Source organism: Pseudonaja textilis, chromosome 5, assembly GCF_049901715.1.
Source record: "Pseudonaja textilis isolate UNSWEBS1 chromosome 5, rPseTex1.2, whole genome shotgun sequence".
Taxonomy (NCBI): Eukaryota; Metazoa; Chordata; class Lepidosauria; order Squamata; family Elapidae; genus Pseudonaja; species Pseudonaja textilis.
The window spans coordinates 45,429,383-45,449,443 of record NC_141994.1 but is presented as its reverse complement, the minus strand read 5'-3'; the positions used below and the strand labels follow the sequence as shown (position 1 = coordinate 45,449,443).

Genomic DNA, 20,061 nt, shown 5'->3' with positions numbered 1-20,061 from the left:
CCCCCGTCCTGCCTTCAGTCACACAACCCTCTTGACTTCAAACCTCTCCGAAGAGAGTCAGCTCAAGTTACAACCGACCGGTTATTGTTCCTCTTCCTCTTTTGTGTTTCGTTTTGAAGCGCCCCCGCGCACAGTTTCACCTTCGGGGCTTCCCCCTCCTCCTCCTCCTCCCGGGATTTGCTCCCGGCGCCCTCACGCCGGGTTATCTTCCCGCACTTCCTTTTGCGCGGCATTCACGCCTAAAGAGCTCGGGAGGGACGAGACCGGAAAGATGAGGGACATACCGCTCACGCGGCTTCCCCCCCCCGCTCTCCTTTTTTTCTTTCTTTGCAGCAGCTCCAGAAAGAGAGCCTCGGAGGGGGAAGCAGCCCCGACGACCGAGAGGTCCCTTCCACCCACCACCCAGTCCCCTTTTCGGACGTCGCCGCCACGTGAAAAACGAGCAACCCCCGACCAACACTCCCCCCCCCCGCTGCCAGGTCAAGGGATGCGGGATGAAGCAAATTCTGTTTAAAATACGCCTTCCATGAGGAAACGCTTACCTTGAGATGCTTTTTTTTTTCTATTGCCCCATCCTGAGCTCCTCTGTGGGCGTGGGAATATTGAGGGGGAAGGGGGGGCTCTCTGCTTTTCTATAGATACAATTTCGTCGCACGATTAAAAAAAATGGTTAGAAATCCTGTCAAGTCATGTGATTGATTGAATTATTTCCACCCCTCTTTTCCTCCTAAACCCCCTCCCCCCCCGTTTTAGGACAATACTCGGCAGCTTTTTTTCATTATGTCAGACAAAAATGGCTGATGACAGAGAGGAGGAGCGCGGCTGCCCTTGCCAGGGAATGCTGGGCTTTCCTGGCCGCTCCTGTGGCTGCAAAGGCTTGAGGAGCGAGGCACCCGCGGAGGTTGATTAGGGTCTGGTATCTCACAGTCATGCCTTGAAGTGTAGGAGGGTAACTCTTCCTGATTCCTCCCTCCTCTGCCCCCCCGCCTTCTCCTGCTTCTCCAGGCAAGGGAAGTCTACGCGGAGAAAAGCCGACCCGAGTCTTGGAGAGCTACCTGGCTTCGTTTCAATGGGGATTGAGAGCGGACTGCAGCTTGTACCCCTTTTGAAAAAGAGCTGACAAATGCTCGCCCCTCCCCCAAAGTTGCAATATGGGACCGATACTATTAGGGTCGTTATTCTATCAATTTAATCTATCCACGCTAATCCCAGCAGCTCCTGTCGGCTTTATGTACTTTAGCAGCAACTCTGGTCCACATACTCATTTTACAGCATCGACAGATCTTAATTAACTCAGCCTTTCCCGATCTGTTGTTTCCCATATTGAACGTTTCATCTCCAATATCCATAGCGATGCTGGGTGGGGGTTAATGGCGGTGAAAGTCAAGGTGAGGCATTATAATGTAAACAGTCCCATAGGGCACTGGACTTTACTTCCTATTGTTGCATCCATGCCTTCAAAGTGTACCACATCATCTGTACGATTGTAAAGCATTTCCTGCTATAAATAAGAAAGAGCCACCTAGTTCTGATTTGAAAACCTCCAGTGACGGTTCTCCTTATTTAGCAGCTATTAGTTTTCTCTCCAACAACTGGTCCTTGTCTTACTGTTTTAACAAAGTCCATTCTCTTTCACTTGACAACTTTTAAAAATTCTAATCTTTAAAAGATATTTTGCACATCTTTAATCATAAATGTTGGTGTGGGAAAACTTAATAAATTATTGAAACCTAGAGCCACATTTTGCCACATTAGGATCAACAGAAAAATTATTCCAGATTATTTCCCACAACCCATCATGGCATAAATATAGTAGGTTCATCATATCCAACCAATGCTCATGTTGCCCTTAAAAAGCTCAGGCAGTGGTATGAAGTTGGGAAAAACTAAGTCCCAGAATTAGAGAGAGAGACACTTTTGCAAATTGGCTTTTTCAGTGGGCCCCAATAGGTATCAGGAGTAGTCCAGGCAAAGTAAAAAAAAAAACATTTTATTAAGGGGCAGGCGTCAAGTCTTTATATGCGGTACAGAAACAAATAACACATGCACTGTGTATAAATGATGCACCAGCAAATTAATAAGATACATTGGTTAGATATGAGAAAAGACAAACATCTCCCTCTTTCTCATACAGGCTTGTTTCTTTAACACTTGCAATAGTCAGAATACAGCCCTATTTTTTACTTTCTGAATAATTTAGTTTTTGTACAACAATGAAGATGTTTTTTGTTAAATAAAAACATGATTTCCTAAAGTTCAAAGGGAGGTATGGATACCCTGCTAAAATGTGAATATAACTTTTGTTAAAATAAAGCCTAAAATTCTTGCTTCAGAACAAAAATGTTGTGCATAGTATATGGACCGTGTATACCTGTCCTATTCTACAGGCAACTCTTTGAGAAGTGAGGCTTTTGAAAGATGGCTTCCATACACCGTGTGATTATATTTTAGACAAATGGTTTCAAGGTGAAAATTAAAATAAAAGTTCTTTGTTTTAGACAGATGTAAAACATCTCTAGAATTGTGAAACTTTCCAGGAAAAAGCTATGCAAGCAGTAATGTATAGTGTAGCAGCAGAGGCAAGGAAGGCAGCACCTAAACAATGAAATCCAAAATTAAGCAAAAAGTCAAAGCATCAATCCAAGCAGGTCATTTATCAAGAGTATTCCAAATCTGAAAACAGTCTAGTAGCAGTTTGGGGAAACTAAAAGAATTAGATACTTAAACTACGGCCTGAGGCTTGTTCAACAATCCAGCAGTGACATGTTAGAAACTGAATGTTTTTGTATTCCTGTCTACAGAGCACCACCCAGTCTCAATTGTTGCCATCAGTTAATCAGCCAGAATCACCACAAATCTATTTGTGGGTATACTTTTTAATCTGAGGAAACTTTCCTGGCAGGTGGACACTCCTTTCTGCCCCAGGTATTCACAACTTGGAAGTGATTTGAATTTCAACTCCCAGCTTTTTTCTGCCAATATGTTCATTTCATATCCAGTTCTAGGAACTGGCCACACATCTGAAGGGAACTCTACTTGGAGAAAATGTTCTCTCTCTCCTATAAATTTTCAGGGAATTTCTTCTGCAGTGGAAGAGTTGGATTCATCTCCAACTCTTGGGTGGGAAATTGTGATAAAAAGATTGTGTTACTATTGTTTGTGAAATCCTAACATACATATTGTATCTAAGACATTCATATCAGAATGCCATAAACTATGTGCAATATTTTATTCTTGATAGTTGCTATCAAATAATAAATTTAACAAACCTGTTACATACAAGCATAATCACAGTTGTTTTATAAAGCATTATTAAAGCTATGCAATCTGATTTTATTTCTTATAGAGTATATGGATACAATTTCAGCAATTGTAAAAGTGGAAGGTTTTGGAAAACATAAAGGCCTACAAAAAAGTGAGCCAGTGGGAATCAGAAGCACCACCTGCTGGTTTGAAGGATAGTTTTTATTCTGTGTGTAATATATTACATATAGCAGGGGTCTCCAACCTTGGCAACTTTAAACCTGGTGGACTTCAACTCCCAGAATTCCCCATCCAGGAAGTTGGGTTTGGGAGTTGAAGTCTGTCAGGCTTAAAGTTGCCAAGGTTGGAGACCCCTGACATATAGCACTACATAAAGAGATTATTATAATCTAGATTATAATCTTATAACAAGGATCCTTGTTAGATGGAATTTATAACAGAAATTATTCTTGCTTAGTAAAATCAGATAAGTTTTGTTCAATTATGCATTTTGTTCATTTATGCTGCAATCTCAAGTGCTTATCATTTCCTTGTAAACATTATCTTCCTCCTCCCTTTACTTTTTCCCTCCCTGTAGTAATATTTAGATATTTCAGAATTGCTGCTATATCCTCTACACTCATTTTCTCCTTCCTGCACTAAAAGCAGCAAATATTTTGCATTTTATTCCTAAAATTGTAATTGCAAATGGTCTTCTTGCAAGACACTAAAATATACAATTGTATTTACTTAGTAATATAATTCTAATTACATATTATTAATAGACAATCCAATAAACAATTTGGTCATCCTTTGAGAAAAAGATGGTGCAGTCTGATATGACCAGAAAGAAAATTAAATTGCCGGGGACTTTATATATTTTTTACCCCAAGGCTGTATGGTCCCATGATCATCTAAGAAAAAAAAATCATAAATAGAGAAATAATTGTAGTGGCAAATAAACTTCAAAAATAAGTCAGTATTTACTGGAATTGATGGCCTAAGGCAAAAAGAAGAGCCACTGAATGGCTTGGCTCCCCAGAACACTTCTCCATATCAAGGAGAGGGCAAGGATCACCCAAATGTTTGCATCCTGCCTAAACTGCAATTCAAAGCCTTTGAACAGATGCTGAGTTTGCCTTTCTTGACTCCTAACTACTTTAGAAAGTTGCTTATCATTGATTTTGTAGACATTAGGAACCTTCTGAAAGATACAATTTTATTATACAGAGATAATTTCCTTCCACACTGGATTAAAGACGTTTTATGAAAGTTTAAGAATAAACTAATCTCCAAGTCAACAAATTTAGGTACTTTGATTCAAAGATTGTTGCAGCATTATGCACCATTTGGGCTTTGAGGATACAAACAGATAAATGCAATGAGAGTTTTAGTAGTATATAGATTCAATAATATTTTCAGTAGTACCATTGCTCCTACGTAATATTATTCAGAATGTGATATATTTGAGCAGCATTTCTACTCATAATGCATTGGAAAAACAAGTATGTGTATAGTGTGGGTATAGATATTGGAAGCAAACAGCAAATATTTCATTCTATGTATATATATGACAGAAGCCATTTAAAGACCTGCATGTTTCCAATTCACATATAACATTTTGTGGCTATGCTAAACTACAGTTGATTCCACATCTGCTCTTTCCAGAAAACAACTAACATTCAAATTGGCCCCAGAAGTAACACAACACAGATAAATTTTAAAATATTTTACTCTTAGAAGTAAAAGTAATCATTTTTATGCTATAGATTTGAAGATGTTTTTGGCTTGTCTGATGTAGTTTAATTTCTTTCTTCACTGAAGGAGTGTCATTCAACTGACTAGGCAGAATTGCAAGAAATAACATTATATTTAGCTTCCTGAAAGAATAGAGACTCAAGCAATAGTATTTGTTTTTATATACGAGAGTAATGGGAAAGAATAAAACCAGGAATGCCAGGAAGCTCCAATACTTATTAATAATGAGAAATGAAATGGTTATCATTTATAATGCTGAACACAAACAAGGTTCACATTTTCAGGCTGATAACCTAAGAATGGCTTAGTTTACTTATATTTTACATATACTTCAGATTGCATGGTGTTAATGAGGTTAGTGTTGCCACTGGATATTGCCCACCCTAATGGGTAGTGCTGAGCTGAACACAGATCAAATTGACATCAGGCAGGGGACAAGCTGGTTGGTCAGGGTATTCTTTGTCCCAACCTACAGCTATTTCTGTTCAAAATATAGACATGACCAGATGCTGTGTTAGGTCTTACAAGATGGTATTATCTGAAAAGCAGACCCTGCACATGTGGGAATAACACTAGGAAGATGATAATGACTTCAGATTGCATGGTAATTGTATGTTAATTTTTTTATAATGTATCATACATAAGAGAGAGATGGGTTAGTGTTGTGGTTAAGGCATGTTAAGGTTAATGTCTAGTAAATAGTTCTGTTTCAGGTACAAAGCCATCTGGGTGACCTTGGGTATGGAAGTATGTACAGGGGTGGCACGCTACCAATTCTGCCCAGCTCTATAGAACCAGTAGCTCTGAAGAGCAGCAGATACAGAACCGGTTCTGTGTCTGCTGCTGTTTGGCCCACCCACCCGCCCGGGCTCTTACCTGACCTTTATTTCCTACTTTTTCAACTTCAGCTGCTTTGCGCGGCACAGCTGAGGTTGAAAAGGCAGTAAATAAGTGGCTTTTCAAACGCTGCACACCCGCACACACTTTTCATCTGTCCGGGCAGCATAGTTTAAGATTACACGCACACACAGCACACATGCGCGTGAAGCACACATGTGCATGCAAAACTTAATCACCGAACCAGTAGTAACATCGGTTGAATCCCACCCTAGTAGGTATATATGTATATTTGTGTGTGTGTATATATGTGTGTGTGTGTGTATTTCACAAGCTGGTGTATTCTATTGATCAGATGTACCAAACTTAAAAAATACATTTTCAATTAAGCATACTTTAAACCAGTCTCAAACTTCTTGAAACACATCTTAGTATCTTTAGCCTCAGTTCCCTTTTTTCTATAAAAGTCAGGCAGGGCAAATTTCCTTTAAACACTGCTCACAACTTCCATATAAACCAAAGTGTATTGTAACCAAAAAATATTTTCAGATCTAGGTAATCCTCAATTACAATCATAATTGAGCCTGGAATTTGGACATAAGTCATTGTAGTCAGTGGTGGGATTCAAAAACATTTACCACCGGTTTGGTGGACGTGGCTTGGTGGGTGTGCTTTGCGCACGTGCACACACTTTGCGTGTACGCGCACACCAAACATGCACTTTGTGCAGCCGCAGAGGTGTTTGCACAGGCGTGGAGGCATTCCAACTCACCTCCTGCAAGCCTGCACTCTCCCGGTCGCTCCAGCAGCTGCTGCACAGCACTCTTCTGTGCCACGCAAAGCAGCTGCGCTTCAAAAGCAGAAGATAAAGGTGAGAATGGAGCCTGGTCTGGCAGGTGGGCCCAAAAGCAGAGCGGTGGAGAGAACCGATTTGGTCTCCACTGCTCATCGCCACTACCGGTTTGGCAGAATCGGGCCAAACCGGTAGCATACCACCACTGATTGTAGTCATTAAGCAAGATAACCATGTGGCTACTTTCCTCAATGACCATAATCCCCGCTCTCCTCAAGTGGCTAGGTCCAGGATTGTTGCTTTCCTCTGTGATAAGGTCTGAATCCTCCCCAATTTTTTAATTTAACTTTGTGAATACAATTCTGATGATCCAACCTGGATTAGCTTTTGCAGTTTAGTTTTACTGGTTCCACTCCCCTGACTTATCCATGATTCAAGTTTATTCTTTCAGCCTGTTATGAGGATGAAATAAATTGATTATAAAGATAAAATAAACAAATCAAACCATTAGAACAAAAATCTGGAGGATGACATTAAAAATTATGTCTTGCTTTCTTGAGAATGTTTATGTTTCACCCAGGCAAGATACTACAAATAAATCATGAGCATCAATACTAATTTCACTGTAAAGAATATAGCTCCTATACGTGTGGTGCCACTAATGGTACTTATGTAGCGATGGTGCATGTCCATAAAACCCAGGTACAGTATTTTAGATGTTATAGTTGTAATATATGTCAGACTATTAGTTTATGCACCCCACTATATTTCAGAATTCCATGACCTGGACAGACAAACTATATTTTTTGTTGTGATTTTCTAAAGTATATCCTATCTATTTTGTTTTGTGTTTTCACCAGTTATTGGCCTCAGTTGCTCAGTTCACAAAGCTACCATGCCTAAACAGATACTATACATCGTATAGTAGCTTAATTTGATACTTGAGCTATAAAACGTAATAAGCCCCCCCCCCCCCACCTCCAGTCCTTTACATATGTCCTTTATTATAAAGGATGGTCTTTTATTTCAAAAAGCTTTCTTTCATATTTATTTTTCAAAAAATCACTTTGTCCTTTATTTTGGTCATTTTTTAACCATTCAAATGGTACCACTTAATGCAGTTTCTAACATTCATGTGAAATATATGGAAATTATATTTTTAAAAATATATATAGTGCTTGATTTGAGATGTTTTTATTTTGTCAATTTTTGTAAGTACAAAAAGTTTTTGTAAAGTTTTTTTTCTTTTTTCTTTTCTTGAATTTTCCTTTGTAAAGCAAAGTAATAAATCCCTTTCAGATTTGCCCCCTTTTAAGGTTTGTCTCCCCCCCCCACAAACTAATATGATTGTTGTCCCAATATAGCCACCTTCATTTATTCAGCTATTGTATAATATACCGGTCACAAACCTTTTCGGCTTGATGGGCTGGTGGGGGGGAGGGGAGGGGGTGGTTCTATGTGAGTGGCAAGCGTGCATGCATGCGGCTCCATTTGCACAAACGAAGGTGTCTGCTGCTCCCACAAGTAGAGCTTTCCCACCCACCCACCTACCCACCGGTGCTCATGCCAGTGGAGCTGCTCACATGCATTGACTAACTTGTCCCTTCTGAAGCCTGGTTCAGAATAGGCTGCGGCCTGAGGGTTGGGGACCCCTGGCATAACACACTCTATTCTACCTGGAAGGCACCAATAAATCCTAGAAAAGAGATACGTTACTGAAGCTATAACACTGGGAACATGAAACAGGCGGAAATGGAAATACTAGCAGCAGAAAACAGGTTTGACCGAACTTAAATCAGAATGGCTTCCACAGATATTGCATATTATGTTGTAAATTTAAGTATTTAATGTGTGATGTTTAAGAATAAAAAAATAACTAAGGAAATAAAAATATTTATTTACTTAATAAATATTGTACATCAGAGAAAAACTAAGGGGAGATTGACACTAAGTATTCACCTATGTTTTTAGTAGTTTTTCTCCTTTTTTATCTTTAAATAACAAAACAGGGAACACTTTAGTTCAGAGATTCAATAATATTCTTAAAAAATTTTCTTATTGTTACAAATAACAATGCATTTTGGTTTTTAATTTCTCATCAATGACATATTGTGTATCAACTGCACAATGTTTGCAACTTCTTTGTCCATTTACTGGTGTAACAGCATTTTAAAAAATTGCTTATCTCTTTAAAAAAATAATAATTAAGAAACCCTTGACATTTATGGCTTACAATAATTACAGTTTGGGGAGGGGGGTTGGACAGCTGTCCTTCACGTTAATTGATGCTAAAGAAATATATTGACTTCTCAACTATTTGAGAAGTCCTAAGATCATGAGGCTAGGAAGTCCTAGGACGAAATCCAGTTGCAGTTTCTCAATAGAAATTCTTTGACATTGAATTATCAGCTTCACAGAGACTTAACAAATGTCCGCTGTTGGTACCTCTTACTTAGCAGCTGAGGCATGAGTCCAGCCAAGAGATCAGGGATGGTTCTTAATGAAAAACTAATTTCTAAGTCTGGTTACTGTTGCCCCGGGGACAACTGCAACTTCTCCCAAGTTAATATGGGCGGAACTTTCGCTGTGCTCTCATGAGAGCAATTTTCTGCTTATCCTCTTCAAATTTCTTTCTTAGCTGTGCTATATCTGAAAGAATCACAAAAGATATTAGATAGGAAAGATTAGAATATTGTTCTTAAACCATTTAAGTTTTCAATCCTATAATCTGTTAGCAGGTAAGCTACTTAAGGTGATTCAAATTATTACTGGAAAATAGAGATGAGAAAGAAAAATGCCTTCACAACCTTCAACCCATTTGCCATTATGTCACCAGATAACATAGTGGGAGTTAGCTAGAGAATATGAAAATGTTTTTGTGCATTTAGCAATCTTCTTATCCCATTCTTTCTTATTTAGTTTTAACCATTCTGAATTGGGGGATACTTAGATTGAGTTCCACCTGTCTTTCAAGTGATCCACTGGAAATAATTTGTCCCCCTGGAGCAGCAGTTTGATTGGGGACAAAAAGAGCAAAATAAAAAAAGGATTGTTCAAGATCGCTGGTTTAAGCGTATCCCCTGACAAGCCTCGTCCCCTCAACAGTATCTCCCAATAGATAACTTCCCCAAAGTAATGTGGTTCTTTGAAGAGTACAGCATATTGCACACAAAGAAATATTTAAAACTCAACAATTTTAGCTTTAAGAAAAATATCTCTATGCTGTATGTTGAATTTAATTTTAGAGCACAATATTTTTTCTACTACATTTTTATTTGCCTAAGTTAACTATAAAGGCTGTTGGGACTAGGACAAATATGAATTATCTCCTGCCAAGATAAACAAAGAAGTGTCCAATGATGCTGTTTAATGCCTTGTCCTTGGTGTTATTTGTAGGATATTTGTATCACTTTAGATTGGCCACGAAGTGTCCAACTTTTAAGAGAAATTTACAAGAACTAAATTGTATCTTAACTCTTTTTTGTTCAGTAATAAAAATGTGTTTCTTCTGAGTAATTGGAAGTTACCATTTGGAAATTACCTTGTGTTATTATTATTGTTTTGAAATTCTTTATTTCTGAGAACAGTAAAAATGTATTTAAGTTCTAAACTTAAATTTAAAAACACTAGCTTGAGTCTGGAACCCAGTTTTATTTGGGTTTTTTTAATTTCAATTTTTAGTGGCTTCTTTTTGGTAAATGCTAGCTACAAGGGATATTGGGGTACAACACTGTCCATGATTTACTGACTTAAGAAGCAGAATTAAAAAAACCCAAAGTCTCTCAGTTTTCCTTCTCTCACATCACCAAAGCAATGTATATATTTTCACTGCATCATCATTGATCACCCAAATAAAAACATTTTTTTTGAAATTGTGTTAACTTTTAGTTATTCTCCGGATTGACTACAAAAAGACGTATGTTACCTAAACAACACAATCTGATGTTATTCAAACTACATTCCTTTATAATTAAGAAATGTCCTATATCTCAGAGAGATAGTTTAGGGTAGTGATTAAGTTGAAACTTGGAGACTGTGAGTTCTACTCTTGCCATAAGTTGTCTCTCTCAGCTCCAGGCCAGTTATTCTCTCTTAGCCCTAGGAAGCAGGTAATGGCAAACAACTCCTGCAATCTCTGGTGTTATTACCAGGTTAGGTAGCCTGCATTCTGTATCTGGGCATCTGAAGAATTTTGTATTTATCTCTTGAAATTCATAATCTAATTTGCAGCTATTTTCTCTAATTAATAATATACTTTTAAATATTATTTCTATCTTATTGGCTATCCCACCCCAATATTTTCTTCTGAAAATTTGATAAATATTCCTTATTCCTGTTCATCCAAGTGATTAATAAAAATGTTGCTTGAACCTTATGCTTGAAACAGTTTACAAAAAGTAAATAACTCACGTTCTCTCTTGGTTTCACGATGTTGCCAGGCATAAAAATTGAGCAGTTCCTTCCGTGCTCTCTTGCGTTTCTCTCTTTCTTGGGCCCGCAAATTGGCTGCTTCTGTCCATGGAAGACCAGGCTTTCGGCCCTTCCTTGTCACCTTCACCCACCCCTCCTCATCAGGAATACCTTCTTCCTTTTCAGCTTTGGCTTCTTCCTATTCCAGGAATGTGAAGGGAGAAAATCTCAAGGTTGTATGAAAATAGTTTAATGTCATACTTGCTTCAAGAAGTGTTTACAATCCAGGAGGCCATTCTTAACTTGAAGAAATCCCAGTTTTGTGCAAAGTGAGCTTTCTTATAATAGCAGAGTTTTGTTCTCAGGAAATATGGATAATGTGATTGTCCAAATAATCACTTTTTAGGTATGTGGTACAACAACCATAGACAATGTATTGAAAAAGTACTAGAATTTTTGGATTGAAAACATATTAACACTTTACATCCCACTTTGCTTTTCTCCTCTGCCTGTTTATACATTCTCAAATATACTTTGTGAGATAATGTGCTCAGACAAATAATGGCTAGTCCAAGATCACTCAATGAGCTTTCTTGGCTGAGAGGAACTAAACTCCAGTTTCCCAGGTCCCACCTGAACATTTTAATCACTGCACTATGCCTACCATTACTAATCCTAACCCATTCCAGAGAGGTTGGATTAAGGAAAGACTCTTTGAAGACAGGCTGTATTTCCCAACAACAATTATGTCCTTGGTTGCTTTACCTTTGCAATTTTTTGATCATAATTTTGCATGAAAGAGTCAACTTCTGTCTTCAGCTCAGCAGGATCCACTATTGAGGCTGCATATCTAGCAATCCATTCTGAAAGAGTGAAACTAAATAATCAGCAACTTTGCAGTGCAGTTCTCAAGATATGAAAAGAGGGGAAAATCATCTTGAGTATCTGAAAGTTAGTCTTCATATATTCTGAACCAGATTCAGTGTTGTAGGATAAACTGAACTTTATTTACATTTAATAGTATTATTATTTTATAGTATTATTATTATTACATCAAACAAACAATGCATGCATACACCCAATATGACAGCCATTGGGGATTTAATGCTGTTAGGCTGTATTGCTATTAGGGAGACCCAGATCCTAGTCCGCCCTCAGCCACAAATGCCAGCTTGGAGCCAATCCAGGCCTAACTCACAGGACTGATGTGAGAAAAAGCAGGAAGAGCATTATGCCTTGAGCTCTTCTACAAGAGGTAGGATAGAAATCTAACAAATAAATGTGATTTAGGTAAAAAGAAAAAAGTTTTGGGCATTTGTATCATAAGCAGCAATGCCAAAAAATGTTAATTAAATTGACTTGACCCTTTATTATACACCTACACCCACAGAGAAGCCAATTCCAATATTAACAATATATAACAGCAATCTGCCACTGAAAATCAGGTGCAGTTTTATACTGCCAGTGTTATATTTTGATCATTACCATTTGCAAAACGTTCCCAAGCCTTCTTAAAATCTAAATACGGAGGAAATAGTCGGGATATGCAATCCTGATATACAGTGAAAACTCTTACATTATCAAATTATCCAATCCAAAATATGACAATAAGAGATGCCAAATCATGTGAGTCAGACTGTTGCACTGCATCTCCAATAGCTGGCCAAGTGCAGTCAACTGTTATTAAATATTACCTGAAATGCCCAACAAACACAAAACAAAATTTTCTGTTGTAATAAACTCATTTTAAGAGCAAAAGGATCTAATTCACTATTTCAAACCTTAGACCAGGGATGTCAAACTGATGGCCTGCGGGCCAGATGCATCACGCAAAAGCTACGCCCCCCCCAACTCCGCGAATGGGAAAAATGTCATGAAACATCATATGACAGCAATGGAGTGTCATGAGTTTGACACCTGCACCTTAAACTATTTACCAGAATATGACAATAATTAAGTGTTAATAGGCCATTATTTGCTTTAGAAGCAATTCTGGCAGAAATGTCAGGCTTGAAGCTTCAACTAGCAGGATCTAAGGAGAGCTACAAATGGTTGTGTAACTTTATTAATTTCACATAATTCTTTCAACTTCTTGCAATGACTTATCATTTGATTTTTCTGGAATTTCTAACAAATGAAACAACAAAATTAAGGCCTAGCAGTTCAGTTAGCAGATAAATAAACTGCTAACAGATCCGCCTGAAATAATGTAGTTTTATGTTCTTCAAAATTTTATAGAATGCTTCATCAAAGAGGTCTATTCCCACCTTTTAAAAATGAATTTAGTCATGTATATCTACAGCCAGGTTTCCACTGCTACCTGGAACATATATTAGCTTTTATATGTACAAAATATACATTTATATTAAATAGGAGTTGATACCTTGCCTTTCAAGATATTGTGTTCCAATTCATTCCTTTTTTTCTTGACTGTTAAATATTTATTTATGAAATATATAGGATATCCTAATCTATTATGATTCAGGATGGCTTACAAGTATAACAGTAAAATACTATAAAATCCAGAAATCAAACAGTCAGAAAAAAAAATCACTAAAAAACCAGGAACATCATACAAGGGGTATCAGCTACATTAAATCAGAGCAGACAGAACCAAGTCTAAAGGGCTTGTTTAAACAAGACCATGCTGAGGGATATACAAGTCTTGGAGAAATGGTGTTCCAGAAGGCAGGCACTATGGCAGCAGGCTCACTTCTTGATAGGGTCCACCAGATAGCACTGTTTAATTGATGGGACTCAGAGCATGCTAATTCTGTCAGCAAGGGGGAAGTGGTCTTTCAGATGACTAGGCCTTAATGCTGGGGATAACCATCGTCTTGAATTACATCTGGAAACCTACTGATAGCCAATGTAGTTCATAGACCAACAAAATAGAAATAACAAGGCATGTCCATCACTGGACATTCTAGACCAGAATCAAAACTTCTAATTTTGAAACAAATAAAACAAGCCTTAGGTAATTTTGGGTTAGGACAAATGTGATTAAGAAGAATGACTTACATTTTATTGGACCTAATTTTTTTATTAATATAACTTTGAAGAAAGGTACTTGCTATTCAGTAACTTCCTTTGTGTCAAGGCTATCATTCAAAATGCTTGTCTGTTGGATTTAATTTTACATATTTCACTTGTTTGTTTGATAATGACACTGCCTTTCAGACCAATACTGTGCAGCTCAAAATACAGTAGAAGCATAATCTTATCCGGGTAAACAGATGGCATATCTGGTAAACCAGAGGTGGTATTCAGCAGGTTCTGACCAGTTCTGGAGAACCAGTAGCGGAAATTTTGAGTAGTTCAGAGAACTAGCAAATACCACCTCTCACTTGCCCCACCCCCATCTATTCTCTGCCTCCTGAGTTCCAGCTGATCGGCTGGGTCTTTTGTCACCCTGCACAGGAGAATGGAGCTGGAAAGCAGGTTAGTGGGGTGGGGAGGGAATGGGATTTTGCAGTAACCTCCCCCCAGGAGTGGGGAGAGAATGGAAATTTTACAGTATCTTTCCCTGCCACACCCACCAAGCCACACCACGCCCACCAAGCCAGGCCCACAGAACCAGTAGTAAAAAAAATTGAATCCCATCACTGTGGGAAACCCATAAACAGCATACACCCAACATGGACTCCTCCTATCCTAGTCCAGAGCTGGGAGAAGAGCCAAGTCTTTAAGACCCTCCAGAATGCCATCAGGATGGAACTCATCCAGATTCCAGGAGGACACACATTCCAGGAGGGCAGGCACCATGACAGAGAAGGGATGGGACTTAAAAGCCTGTTGATTCTATCGAAGGGAGCTAGGTAGTTCCTCCAGTGACCAGGTCCTATGCCATGAAGAGATTTATCGGCAATAACCAACATCTTCAATCACCCTGAATCATTAATTGAAAAACAAACAGCCTTTTAGCTAGCAAATGGATTTTATTTTATTTGCATTTCATTTTTTTATTGCTCAGAACCCAAACCCTTTATGTATTTCCATTCCCTTCTTGTTTTTCACTCTAAATGTTTTATCATAAGTCAGATCAGGCAAAAAAAAAAAATCAGAAGTCTGAAATCAAATGTGTGAAGAGAGAATCAAACCATTGATTTACAGTTCTGCCCAATATTTCTTATGGACTATTGAATACAGCCCTAAATGTAGACTTCTGTTTGGAAAATGTGTAGCATTTGTGCTTAACTTACTGTGAATGCCAGTTTGCACAGGATGGCTTTCTGAAGATATTATCAGGGGTCCTTGTAGCGATGAGGATTTGGCAGCCTGTACCCCAGCAGGTCTTTTGAATACCACATAAGCTACTTGGAATCCCTGTGAAGCAAGAAGCATTTTGTTTCAGGTTTCACTTACATATGTCATCCCCCCCGCCCCAAAGGACCACAGAGATAGGTGCTCCAGCCTCACCCTGACTGTTCATATGCCATTATGATTCCCCACCCCACCCCAGCCCCCACCATCACCATGTGTCTAAAATACAAAAGTCAGCCCCTGGAATCAATGTCTATTTTGCCTGGGATTAGTTGCAGGTTGTTCTGTCAAAACAGGCCTGGAAATACCTATGAATCCTAGTCTAACCTAGAATCCCTAGAAAAAACTTAGCTAAATATTATGTAATAAATATTGCATACTAGTTGGTAACATAAGTCAGGGCCAAAAATTGCTTCTTACAACAAGGGCCTTACCTTTAAAGAATCAAGAAACCAACCTGCAAAAATTAACTAGGATAATCCAGAATATAAAACAAGCAGAGGCAGACTAAGGCAAGCAAGAAAGGGACCCAACTTCTTTCAGCTAAAAGCTACCACAACAGTGCATAGTAAGTTTGTTAGTCTAAAAGATCTTGATGTACAACATAAACATTACTTCATTATATCATTGAGGAATCAAGAACAATGTGAGAGATAAGACAATACTTGACTATCATAATGACATTATTTGCTTTTTCAAGTGTTCATTTGTCCTTCTTAAAAAGATAATGCCATAGCTTCTTTCTTCATGCTATTCTCCTCCACATTCCCAATTTACCAAGAGTATCTTGATATTGAAGAACTTGGTCTTGGATATGTCTGTCCCATCTCCTGGCTTTGGCCTTTCACACATCTCCACAGATCGTACAGGGCAAAAGTTGGAGAATAGCCTTGATAAACATTCCTAAAAGGAAAGAAGGTTTCAGCACAATCCATGGCATAGTTAAGAGCATGAACATTTCTGAAAGATGAAATGGATTCTTCTATTTTGCTCAAAATTCTCATCTATCTATAGCAGGCAGGTACTATTCACATCTTTCTTCTCTTCAATCAGACTTCATAGCTTGAGGACCAAGTCAGGAAAGCTTTCTTTATATTCGAGTTGGTCATTCAGTCCAACCAGCACTACAAATATCTATAATTAGTTGTTCCATACCTGATGTTCTCAATGCTTATATCTGAACTATGGAAGCTGAAAGCACACATCTTGTGCGCACCAAGTTAGAGGGACCACGTTAGGCAGAAATTCAGATAGACTAAAATAAGATCAGTTAACAGAATGAAAAAGACAACAAATTTTTATCAGCAGATTTCTATTCCAAGAAGAACATTATTCATAAATGTTCAATGTATACTATCTTCTTAAAGTTATCTTTTTAATTTGTAATATCTATGTTCTGAATGTCCAAATCTCTGTAGCCTATGTAATACTCCTCTCCTTCCCCAAATGAACTCACCTCTGTACAATATGGAGGGATATTTAAGACAAAAAGAGTTTGGTTTTGAGGCCTCCTGGGATCTCTGCCCTCTCTGACTTTGTGTTCTTTCACATAGAGATAATGAGGTGATTGGTGCTTCTCAGAAAACTTGACTGGAATAGCTAAAAAAGGAAGAAAATCATTTTATAATCAAGTAACTTCAGGGAAGAAAAACTAATATTGGTGAACATTTCATAAATGAAAAAGCAATCATTGCAGATGCTGTCACAATTACTTCAATAAATGGAACTTTGCCCCTAAAAAACCCAACTGGGTCACAGTTTCTCTGCAACATGTAGCAATTCTGAAAGAAAGCCTAAGGCAACTTTCCCCAACCTAATGTCTTTAATATTGTTGAATTAAGAGCCCTTCTCATCTCCAGGAAGAGAGCAGCATTCCAAAAATTTATTTGTACTCTAAACTGTACACTGCTGAATGACTAAAGAGCCTTGGCCGGGCAGTGGTTAGAATGCAGTATTGAAGGCTGACTCTGCCTACTGCCAGGAGTTTGATCCTGACCAGCTCAAGATTGACTCAGTCTTCCATTCTTCCAAGGTCGGTAAAATGAAGATCCAGATTGTTGAGGACAATATGCTGGCTCTGTAAAATGCTTACAGAGTGTTGTAAAGCACTATGAAGTGGTATAAAAGTCTAAGTACTATTGATATTGCTAAATGCTTGAGGCCAAGTTGGTAGGTTTGTGAAGAAGGAAATGTTTTATTACTATGTCTATATGTGACTGGGCAAAGTAAGATAATTAAAGGCTTATTTACTTATTTTTCTTTTGTGCAATATTTATTTTTTCTGTTTGTTTCTTAAATCCTTTTAAGCTGATTGGATTGAACAAACAGGGAATCAGGTAAAGAGACAGGGGTTGTCCCTTAAGCAGAAACCATTTTCTTGAAAAATATTTTTTTTATTTCATTGACTCTTCAATAGACTGGGGAGAAAACTTTCTGAAGCAAGAAAAGCCAGGCAGACTTTTCTATCCACACAGAGAACATTAAAATTCAGAAATTAAAATGCAGAAAGTGTACATGTAAGATCTGTCTCTACTTTTACATATATCTGCTTCATCTGTCCACTTTAATCTTCATGGACTCTAGACAATTGAAAACTATTTTTGTTGAACTGGAGTGGGGAGTAGGGATTGCAAGAATCTCTAATATCTTCTTTCCATTCTGTACAGGCAAATATTTAAACAGAACCACTATGAATCAATAAATGTTAATTGAGCAAACATTTTTTGTATCTATATATCAAGAATAATTATGAGTGCATTAGAAGTTTACTAGTTGGAAACCTGAATGCAGAGGATCTCACACTGTTGGTTGAAAACCTGTATAAATTGCAGTGAACACCTATGCTATATGAGGCAAAAATACACATTTGAACATTGATCAAAAATCATTGTCTTTTATAGGAAAAAGAAGTGAAAAACTGCAAGTTATAAATAAATAGTAAGATGAATTTGGGTAAATTTGACAAAATGTTTACTAAAAGCAGGAAAATATAGAAGGGTTCAGACACACAAACACTGGAGAAAGTTAGTAGACAATAAATGCCTTTTGCCAGGAATGATTTTTTTTTCTTGCAAGAGGTGACTATGGCCATGTATACAAGCAAGTTTCTGCCCATTCTGCTACATGTATGTCAAGAAAAATGTAAAAATAAGAACTGATAACATTTTCAAAACAAGACAAAAGAGGATGATACTGTTTCATGGAAACAGGAAGAATTTGCAAGGATAAAAAGGCATAGAGAGCAGCATCTACAGGATCCCCCTCAAAATGGAGTGGGAAAAATAGGAGGAGGAAGGAGCATTGTATGTTTATTAACTCAAGTTATTTATAAAAATAATAAAGATGGTATAAAACAAACATTATGCTTTTGCATGACACCAAGTATTTGTACAACTAGGTAGTTCATGTGAAAAAAAGGGATGGGATTTGCACTACTACTCTACTCCCATTGCTTTGGTTAATCTGAACCCCTTTGCCCTCCTTGCAGATGTTGCTAGATTTGGTTATCTTTTTTTTAATCTCGTGCTTCATTTTACTGGTTTACTATTCCTTATACCTTTTTGCACTTTATATAATGCTGCTTAAAGTGGAAACATCCTTTTGTGGACATTTATGTATATGTATGCATTTACTGAATACTCAGATCACAAGTGGAATCAAAATTAATTTAGATTCCCCGTCTAAGCTACTTCGCAGAAAGGCCAATTTATTTAAAACTGCCTCCATTATCTCCTTCTGCAAAAAAACAATTTCCAACCACAAGCGGAACACTCTCTTGTTTGCAGGACTTTTGCATCCGTGTATACATTATGTTTGCCCCATTAGTAAGGGTGCGTATCAGCACACTGTCAAAACCAGGTCGGGGGCCATTGAAACCGTCAAGCAACCGAGAGAGCAGCTTCAGGATTAATGGAGGTTTCTTTCTTCATCTCCCAGCCCTGTTTTCCGCTCACCTGTGTATCCCAGGGGGGCGACAGCTTCTCCATTTTTCACACACTTCGAGCCGGAAGCCGCCATTTTGGCTTGGAGGAAATTGCGTCATCCTTCGCAACTGTTGAGCGTCGCGAGGTTTCCTGAGACCAATCGCTTTCCCGGGAAAATCGAAGAGTGGCTTAGTCCCTGCAATCTGTGCAGCCTACTTGGCCGGAACGAAAACCCACAGCCCAAAAGGGCCTTTGTTTCCGAAAACCCGGGCCGATGCGTGTGCCTGAACTGGATTACTCATGTGCCGCTCTGTTGCCGTAGGGCAGAGGTCCCCAAACTTGGCAACTTTAAAACTTGTTGGACTTCAACTCCCAGAATTCTCCAGTCACCAATGCTGGCTGGAGAATTCTGGGAGTTGAAGTCCACAAGTCTTAAAATTGCCAAGTTTGGAGACTTCTGCCACAGGGCTGTGATGAGAGAGGCAATAAGCGACATAAGCTTTGCCCGGCCCCCGTTTCAAAGTCTATTTTCACATTCATGAAATCTTCCTAACCGGCGAGGAAAGGGAAGATTCTGGAAATAGAGAAAATCCGGAGGATTCCCACGGGAAACTAGTTTCCAGGGTTAATTTTGGAGCTGAAGACTTCTACTGTGGCGTCCAGGGTTGCATCGTTTTTTAAAAGCGTCGTAGAAAGCCTTCGCTGTCCACAGAGAATTCCTTGGGTTTGATAGTATGAGTATATCGGCATATGGAAGTTTTTTCCTTTCAAGACGAGGAAAATTTCTGACGTCTTCCCAACAATATGGAAGTGACTTGGTGTTGCCATTTTTTC

General features: G+C 38.3%; 2 protein-coding genes across 2 annotated transcripts in view; both read right to left on the bottom strand.

Moving 5' to 3' along the window:
* Positions 1-730, bottom strand: part of TCF20 (transcription factor 20) — a 166,039-nt gene extending 165,309 nt beyond the window's left edge. Inside the window, exon 1 of the mRNA XM_087934706.1 lies at positions 543-730. The gene's annotated coding sequence lies outside the window, so the exon portion shown is untranslated. The remainder of the gene's footprint in view (positions 1-542) is intronic.
* A 7,778-nt stretch (positions 731-8,508) lies between these two features.
* On the bottom strand, positions 8,509-19,600 carry RRP7A (ribosomal RNA processing 7 homolog A). The gene is made up of 7 exons (XM_026697334.2): positions 19,258-19,600; positions 16,761-16,903; positions 16,082-16,207; positions 15,244-15,367; positions 11,807-11,904; positions 11,042-11,240; positions 8,509-9,280 (listed from the first exon to the last, which is right to left on the bottom strand). The coding sequence occupies exons 1-7, from the start codon at positions 19,319-19,321 to the stop codon at positions 9,195-9,197; spliced, it is 840 nt and encodes a 279-aa protein (XP_026553119.2). The 5' UTR covers positions 19,322-19,600; the 3' UTR covers positions 8,509-9,194.
* Between the last annotated feature and the right edge of the window lie 461 nt (positions 19,601-20,061).